At 55.1% G+C, this 8,651-nt stretch overlaps 1 protein-coding gene across 1 annotated transcript in view; it reads right to left on the reverse strand.

The window, feature by feature from the left end:
* Positions 1-8,651, reverse strand: part of DISP2 (dispatched RND transporter family member 2) — a 17,329-nt gene extending 8,678 nt beyond the window's left edge. The window contains exons 1-4 of the mRNA XM_054171723.1: positions 8,239-8,651; positions 2,969-3,415; positions 894-923; positions 195-318 (exon numbers count right to left, since the gene is read on the reverse strand). Coding sequence (XP_054027698.1) covers positions 195-318; positions 894-923; positions 2,969-3,415; positions 8,239-8,651 — 1,014 coding nt within the window. The remainder of the gene's footprint in view (positions 1-194; positions 319-893; positions 924-2,968; positions 3,416-8,238) is intronic.

The following is an 8,651-nucleotide window of genomic DNA, read 5'->3' on the forward strand; positions in this document are numbered from 1 at the left end:
GCAGTTTACTGATAAACAGGGACATTTTTTCTGCTGCCTTTAAGGTGCTTGATTTACTGCCCTACCTCGCTGCCTCTATCTTCAAAGAAGGGAGGAAGTAAATGGCCATTTTATATGGCAGAAAAAAAATGTATCCTTGGTTGGATGCAGATTTTCTTCATGTTCTCGTTGATGTGTCAAGCACAGGGACTTACCATTAAGGGTTCTGAGAAGTCAGGCAGATTCCCAACAAGCAGACCAGCCATGGTGCAAACCACAGCTGTCACTGAGCACAACACCAGCACAGCCACAGGCCACTCTGCGACCAATTGAGAGTAACTGGAACCAACAGGAGAAGAGAAAATGCAGCTGTTAAGGCTCTTCTGCTGCTGAAGCAAAGGAAGGACAGAATTAGGGCTTTCTGGTTTGAGCAGTTACTGGAGAGCTGGGAGGCTGTGGTACAGCTGTTAATGAACATGCTACACCTCCCAGTGGATGCTCGCAGGCCATGCTGATTAACTCGGGTAATTACATTTGGCGTCCCTACATTTTCCTGCCTTTTCAGTCACAAGTAATAAAGCCCAGACTCTTGCATCCTCGGGCAGAAGGAAGCTTTAAATATTAAACTTAAAAGATTACATTTTAAAATAGCTTCTTCCTTCCCCCCCTCTGTGTGATCTAAGCCAGTAGCTGCCTGTGTCTGTCACTTAATAAAGCAAACCTGTTCATAATTTCAACCTTCTGAACCTGGGGCAGGGCACTGGAAAGAGGCAAAGGTGGCTTTTTGCCAGGCAGTTCCAGGCAGAACCCCAGGGCTCTAAGGCAGGCAGGTGTTGGGATCTTACTCCTAGGAGACATATGGTAGGAGAGCAGTGACAGGCCAGAGGGACAGGAGATTTTGATACTGAATATACCTTTTTGGCATCCTGAAGGCTTTGTCATGTCTGCAGACAAGAAAAAGAACAACAACAACAAAAAAGGATGTGTTTAATTATAGTTTTCCAACCAGGCCCATAAGCAAGTCCATAGAATCACAGAATGGGTTGGGTTGGAAGGGACCTTCAATATCATCCATTTCCAACCCCCCTGCCATGGGGGGTTCTGCATGAATTCATGTAATGGAGAGCAGAGCCTTTTCCTCTCCTGCTGGCATTTAACCAGAGCAGGACAGGTACCCACTCCTCATTTTCCCTCCTCTAAGGAAATCCCAGTTCTGAGCTTGCTGGTTCAAGAAGGGCAGAGACTTGCTGGAGAGGGCACAGCAAAGGGCTGCAAAGATGCTGAGTGGACACTGGAACGTCTGAGGAAGAAAGACTGAGAGAATTAGTATTTCTAGGCAGGAAAAGAGCAGCCTGAGGGGGATCTCATCAATGCTGATCAATACTTCAAGGGTGGGAATCAGGAGGATGGGACCAGGCTTTGTTCAGTGGTGCCCAGGGACAGCACAGGGGGCAGTGGGCACAGACTGGAACACCAGAAGTTCATCTGAACAGGAGGAGGAACTTCTTTAATTGAAGGGTGCTGGAGCCCTGGAGCAGGCTGCCCAGAGGGGTGGTGGAGTCTCCATCCCTGGAGAGATTCCAGACCTGCCTGGATGTGTTCCTGTGTGACCCTCTCTAGGTGACCCTGCCAGGAAGGTTGGAAAAATCCTCAGGGATTATGAAAAGAGGGGTCTTTCTGGCAGCACACTGCCCATCCTCTGCTAATTCTCTCCCAATAGGTTCTCAAGCAGGTTTGTTGGGATTAAAAGCCCCATTCCAGATGATGATGTTATCACTTCCTTGTCTGCTAGCACTGCACCTTCTGCAAACATCAACTCATAGAACTGAGGGGTTGGAAAAAACCTCTTAAGGTCATTGAGTCCAGCTGCCAACCCAACACCACCGTGGCCACTAAGTCCCAAAGTGCTATCCACAGCTTTCTTGAACATCTCCAGGCATGGGGACTCCACCACCTCCCTGGGCAGCCTGTGCCAATCCCTGACCACTCTTGCAGGGAAGACATTGCTTCTCATCTCCAACCTAAGCCTCCGCTGGCACAGTTTCAGGCTATTTCCTCTCTGTCACCTGATACTAGGGAGAAGAGACCAACCCCCACCTCATTCCAGGAGGTTCTGGCATGATCTGAATCCAGCTGCATTTCCTGCTGAAAGAGCCTGTAGGGAGATTGTAGCTGGCAATTTCGTTGGTAGGGTGGGAACTAAACAAGACCCAGGCTCCACTCTTCTGGCTGAAATTGCTCTGAACTGCAAACACAAGCAAATTAAATCCTCTGTCAGTGGCCAGAAAATGGGACCAGAAAGGACTTTTGTGCATAACCCTGCACCACTGGGGAAAGGTGCCATCATTTGTCTGGCTTTGGTAGCTGCTGCTCTGGTAGCACAGGTGTGGCTGTTTGAGTACCGAGAGTAGACTCCAAAAGGAGGGATGGTTCTGGCTGGGAGGGGCAGAGGTTGTAGCTCTGGCTGTTGGGACACCCACCCTGTACACAGGGCTGCAGCATCTCCTCTATGGGGACAGGCTGACAGAGTTGGGGATGTTCAGCCTAGAGAGAAGGCGGCTCCAGGGAGACCTTAGACCTGAAGGGGCTCCAGGAGAGCTGGGGAGGGTCTTTGGACAAGGGCTGGGAGTGCCAGGATGAGGGACAATGACTTTGAGCTGGGAGAGGGGAGATTGAGACTTGAGATGAGGAAGAAATTCTTTACAGTGAGGGTGGTGAGACACTGGAACAGGTTGCCCAGGGAGGCTGTGGCTGCCCCCTGCCTGGAGGTGGATAAAGCCTTGAGCAACCTGGGCTGGTGGGAGGTGTCCCTGCCCATGGCAGGGGGTTGGAACTGGATGAGTTTTAAGATCCCTTCCAACCCATACCTTTCTATGTTTCTATGTAACCCATGTTTCATGCCTCCCCACTCAGGCCCTTCTGATCCCCACCACAAAGCTCTGGAGATGCTGTTGGAGAGCCCCTGAGCCTCTCTTCACATGCCTCTCACCTGACAGTCACAATGTGGTGCTGCACCGGCCGCCGCTGCCCTGGGGACCACTGTTTCCAGGGGGCCTCTGAGGCCTCTTGGTAGGACACTGGTGTGGGATCACTGCTGGAGAGGTGGGAACAGAGGATGGGCCTCTCGCCATGGCCTGGGAGCAGGGGCAGGCCAAAGCTGCCCTGGGGCTCCTGCTGGTTGCAGGGGTAATAGGGGTGGTGCTGCTGTGAGTCCTGGGAGCTGGATGGCACCTGGCCGTTGGACTGGGTGGAGACTGGCCCAAGTGTGTGGCTGGAGGAGGGCAGGTGGTCTCCCCCCAGCCTGGGGGATGCAGGAATGGGGCAGTGATGCACTGGGCAGATCCTTTCCCAGGAAGTGCCACTGTAGCTGGGCTCAGCGTTCCCGATCTCTGGCATGGCGAGGCAGGTCTGGCAGGGTCCTGCATTGCGTTTGTCTCTGCGAGAGAGGAGAAAGGTCTGGTGTGGTGACCCAGCAGGGCAGGAGAAAAGCTACACAGGGGGATGGTGTGCTGCCAATTGGAGACTCTCACAGACCCTCCCAGGTAACACCAGATCATAGAATCATGAAGGCTGGAAAAGATCTCCAAGATCATTGAGTCCAACCCTTAACCCAGCACTGCCAGGGCACCACCAAACCGTGGCCCTCAGCACCACATCTCCACAGCTTTGAAAACTCCAGGAACAGGCACTCCACCACTGCCCTGGGCAGCCTGTCGCAGGCCTCAGAGGGAAGAAATTGTTCCTCATGCCCAACCTAAACCTCCCCTGGTGTGACTTGAGGCTGTTTCCTCTTGTCCTGTCACATGTTCCTTGGGCACCCTGTGTCTGTGAGAAGAGACTGACCCCCACCTGTGTCTGTGCACAGGCATTGCTTTGTTTGATATTGCACAGGGAAGCCCAGGCTGCTGCTTTACTGGTTTTGCTGAAGCACCAGCTCTCAGCCTTTCCTCAGCTTCCTCCTCAGCTTTCCTCTCATTGTCTTACCTAACCAGGCATTTTTGCCATCACATCTATCCAAGGTTTTGAACACCTCTGCACAGCCGCTGGTGGAAGCCTCCTGTGCCACAGGGAGGCCACTGCCACCCAAAGTTGGGGTTGCTGAAGACCTTTCAACATATTTGACACCTTTGGGACTGACTGGACATCAATGGTGTCTGAGCCACGGAAAAGGCTATGGAGGCAGCCTGACAGCCTCCATTCTCTTCCTTAAGAAGAGCTGGATGCAACCAAAAACCTGCTGGGAAAAGAGAACAAGGAGGTGCAGGACCAGGGACAGGCTGCTTCTGGTACCCATGGCAGAGATGTGTTCCTCATGCTCTTTGACTCCTAATCTCTTCGTTTGAGCTATCTAGACAGTGGGAAAACCCAATTTATGGATCTACCTGGAGTGACAGTGGGAGGTTTCTGAAAGGAGTACCAAGGCATGGGCAGCCTACCTCGTGTGGGGGAACGCAGGAAAACAGGCAGGATAAGGTCAGGACCTCTAAGGAGACAGCTTTCTGCTGTTCCACCTCAGCTGCGACAGAGAGCAGGGGGAGGCCCTGCAGAGATAGGAGCCGAGGGTGTTGTGATTCCAGCCTCCTGATGTGGGCTGTCTCCCTCTCACAGAATCACAGAATGTGTGGTTTGGAAGGGACTCTCAAAGGTCATCTTGTCCAACCTGCTCACAGGCAGCTGGGACATCAGCCTGCTGAGGGCCCCAGCACGTTTGACATTGAATGTCTCCAGGGATTGGGGTCTCAACCCATTCCAGGCGTCCCTCAGAGACCAGCATTCCTCTGTGACACTCAGACACTGCTCACCAAAGGTGTCATGGGCCATGGCTTTAGCTGCTGCCCACCTTCCCATCAGCCTGAGCTTCAAAGCCCCAGGAGGAGGATTTGCTGGGCACAGGCTGCTTTGTCTCCTTGTCCTCGGGATGGCTTCACTGCCAGCACAGGGAGGTGAGCTGGGGCAGACGTTTTGTGGGGCAGGGAAGCGAGAGCATCCTGTCACCTTCCCTTTCCTCAGCCACCCCATTCCCTTGGCTTGTTTCTGGTCTTGCTCCCCTCTGAGCCGTGAAGCAGGAGAGCATGCCTAAGAGAGGAGAAATGGGCCAAAACCATTCAGTGTTTTGAAGGAAAGCCTCTTTATAGGTCTGCTACTCCCAGCCTCAGCCCCAAGACCATTTCTGAAAGCATTTTTCTTTTCCTTTTTTTTAAATGGAAATGTCGTCTCACCTTCCCCACGCTAAGGAGAGGATCAGGAAAGCAGCACTTTGCATATGAAAGATGGGAAACACCTACAAGGGCAATGGAGCTGTCTGGTGCCTGACTCAAACCACAACTTCTGTGGGCAGAAAATCTCCAGGGGGAGTGAAAATAAATGACAGAAGGGGGAAGAATCTGCATCCTAACTACAAACTGTGCCCTTGTGCCTGGAGCTTCTTCCCACCTGAGTGCTGGCTGAGGGTGAGCCAGCAGTGTGCTCAGGTGGCCAAGAAGGACAATGGCGCCCTGCCTTAGATCAGAAATGGTGTGGCCAGCGAGTCTGGGGAAGCGATTCCTTCCCTGTACTGAGCACCAGTGAGGTCACACCTTGAATGCTGGGGTCAGTTTTGGGCCCCTCACACCAAGAAGGACAATGAGGGGCTGGAGCAGGTCCAAAGAAAGGCAACAAAGCTGGGGAAGTGTCTGGAGAACAGGGCTGATAGGGAATGACTGAGAGACCTGGAGTTGTTTAGCCTGCTGGTGAAATGAGGTTTGGTAAGGCTTGATCTGAAAGGAAAAAGGAAAGGGAAAGGGAACCTTGCTGTCCCACCCTGCAGAGAGGCGGTGTTTCTAAATGTCCATTTCTCTGCTGCTGAACTGAGCAGTGGTGATGAGCAGCACTGGCTGGGGGCAGAGGGTGGGCACCGTGGAGCTAATGTTACCATCAGTGGCTTTATGAGGAGCCTCAAGTGAAGAATTGCTCCCGTAGGAGTGAGCTGTCTGCTGGTGCTTTATTGCCATGAATGGTAGCTCTTGAGTGAGCACTGTGAGGGAAATTCAAACCCAACCCACTCATCTGGCTGGAGGGCCAAGCCCAGAGAGTGGTGGTGAATGGTGCCACATCCAGCTGGCAGCCAGGCACCAGTGGTGTGCCCCAAGGATCAGTGCTGGGCCCTATCCTGTTCAATACCTTTACTGATGATCTGGATGAGGGCATTGAGTCCATCATCAGTAAATTTGCTGATGACACCAAGCTGGGGGCAGGAGTTGATCTGCTGGAGGGTAGAGAGAGGCTCTGCAGAGGGACCTCGACAGGCTGGGCAGATGGGCAGAGTCCAACGGCCTGAGATTGCACACATCCAAGTGCCGGGTTCTGCACATTGGCCACAGCAACCCCATGCAGTGCCACAGGCTGGGGACAGAGTGGCTGGAGAGCGGCCAGGCAGAGAGGGACCTGGGGATGCTGGTCGATGGTAGGCTGAACATGAGCCTGCAGTGTGCCCAGGCAGCCAAGAGGGCCAACAGCATCCTGGCCTGCATCAGGAACAGTGCGGCCAGCAGGAGCAGGGAGGTCATTCTGCCCCTGTACACTGCACTGCTTAGGCCGCACCTTGAGTCCTGTGTCCAGTTCTGGGCCCCTGGGTTTGGGAAGGAGGTTGACTTGCTGGAAGGTGTCCAGAGAAGGGCAACAAAGCTGTCAGGGGTCTGGAGCACAGCCCTATGAGGAGAGGCTGAGGGAGCTGGGGTTGCTTAGCCTGGTGAAGAGGAGGCTCAGGGGAGACCTTCTTGCTCTCTACAACTCCATGAAGGGAGGTTGTGGACAGGTGGAGGTTGGTCTCTTCTCCCAGGCACCCAGCACCAGAACAAGAGGACACAGTCTCAATTTGTGCCAGGGGAGATTCAGGCTGTATGTTAGGAAGAAATTCTACACAGAGAGACTGCCTATTGGAATGTGCTGCCTGGGGAGGTGGTGGAGTCCCCATCATTGGAGGTGTTTAGGAGGAGACTTGATAGGGTGCTTGGTTGCATGGTTTAGTTGATTAGGTGGTGTTGGATGATAGGTTGGACACGATGATCTTGAAGGTCTCTTCCAACCTGGTCTGGTCTGGTCTGGTCTATTCTATTCTATTCTATTCTATTCTACATGGCTGAATTAATCTCTCTAACTGAACTGTCCCAGTCTTCAGCATTCCTTTCAGAAGACCTGTTGGAATGAGCAAAGCTCTCTCAGGCAAGCAAAGCTGCTGGGGCTTCAGTGACAGCTCTGACACATTCAGGTGTCCAAGACTGAAAGCAGGGCTGGATTGTGTGAGTCACTCAGTGAGCACCCAGAGCCCAAAGCACACCAGCCTCTGGCTGAGATCTTCAGAGCTGACTAAGGAGAAGCAACTGCCCTGTTGGTTCCCCTGGGCAGGTGGGGATGTTTCAGCATGAATGTCCTGTACCAGGCAGAAGTGGAACTCTGTTGCTTCTAGAAAGAAATTCGTGTGCTGTTGACCTCAGAATGGGCTCTGGACAAACAGAATCAGAAGAGCTCAGAAGATCTGTTGCCTCCAGTCCAACAAAAGACAATGTGCTTGGGGATGGCTCCTTGCCCATCACCACAGGCTTGGTGATCTTTCCAGAAAATGACAATGACTGTGGCTGCCAACCTGGTTTGAGACATCAGGTAAAGGAACATATGGTGCAGGGGGAAAACGACGAGGCTGCAGGGGTTGGAGAAGAGCTTTGCAGTGAAAAACAGCTTGCCTAGAGCCCATAGACTAGCGCAAAGAGAATGGTCTGAACCATGCTAAGCTCCGCCAGAATCAGCTTACCCCTTGCTGCAGAGGGGAGAGCTCACCATGCTGCACGACACAAACCTGCCAGGGCGGCCAAGCCGGGGCAGCTAAGCCCCTCCAGGGGTGGTGGGCTTGGCATGTTGCGCCTGGCCCCGGGCGGCAGCACCGGGACACCAACCGGGCACTACAGACCTCCCGACCGCCAGGGGCGGCCAGCGAGGGGCTCTGCCCGCTCTCTCGGTGGGCAGTGGGCACTCAAGGGGGCCCAACACCGGGAAATCTCCGCTGGCACCGGGCACCACCACCCCCACCCAGCCAAGAGCGGCGGCAGCGTGGCACCTCCCCACCCTCCGCGGCTCCAGCTCCGCAGAGCCGGTACCGACCGCAGCGCTGGCCCCGCCGAGGCACAAGAGTGGGAGAGAAGCCCCCTTCCTCCCACCCCCGGCCCTGGTGTCCCTTGTTCCCCTTGTCCCTTGCCCTGGGCCAAGTCCCTCGCTGGCGGCTCCTACCTGGGTGAGGCGGCGGCACGGCCGCGGCGGGGCCCCGGGGCCCGGGGCAGCTCCGGGGGCGGGCAGCCCGGAGCGGCCTCCATGGCGCTGTCCGCGGTGCTGAACCCGCCGGCACGGCTCTGTCCGTGGTGCCCAGGGCACCCGGCGCGGTGGCAGCGCCCGGTTCGGTTCCGCCCAGCGCCTGCGCGGCCGCGGAGGCGGGTCCGGTGCGGGCGGCCAATAGCCGCGGGGCCCGAGGAGAGCAGAGGAGGGGATGGGAGGGTAGGAGAGCACCGAGCTCGGGCTGACCGGCCCCTTCCGCCGCCCCCGCTGTCAGCACGGCGCCGGGGGTGGCGGGCAGGGTGCGGGGCAGGACCTGGTGGAGCGAGGGGGTGGTGGCTTCTCCAGGGCGGGGGATGGAATCGCAGGACCAT

This window comes from Dryobates pubescens, chromosome 22, assembly GCF_014839835.1.
Source record: "Dryobates pubescens isolate bDryPub1 chromosome 22, bDryPub1.pri, whole genome shotgun sequence".
Classification (NCBI taxonomy): domain Eukaryota; kingdom Metazoa; phylum Chordata; class Aves; order Piciformes; family Picidae; genus Dryobates; species Dryobates pubescens.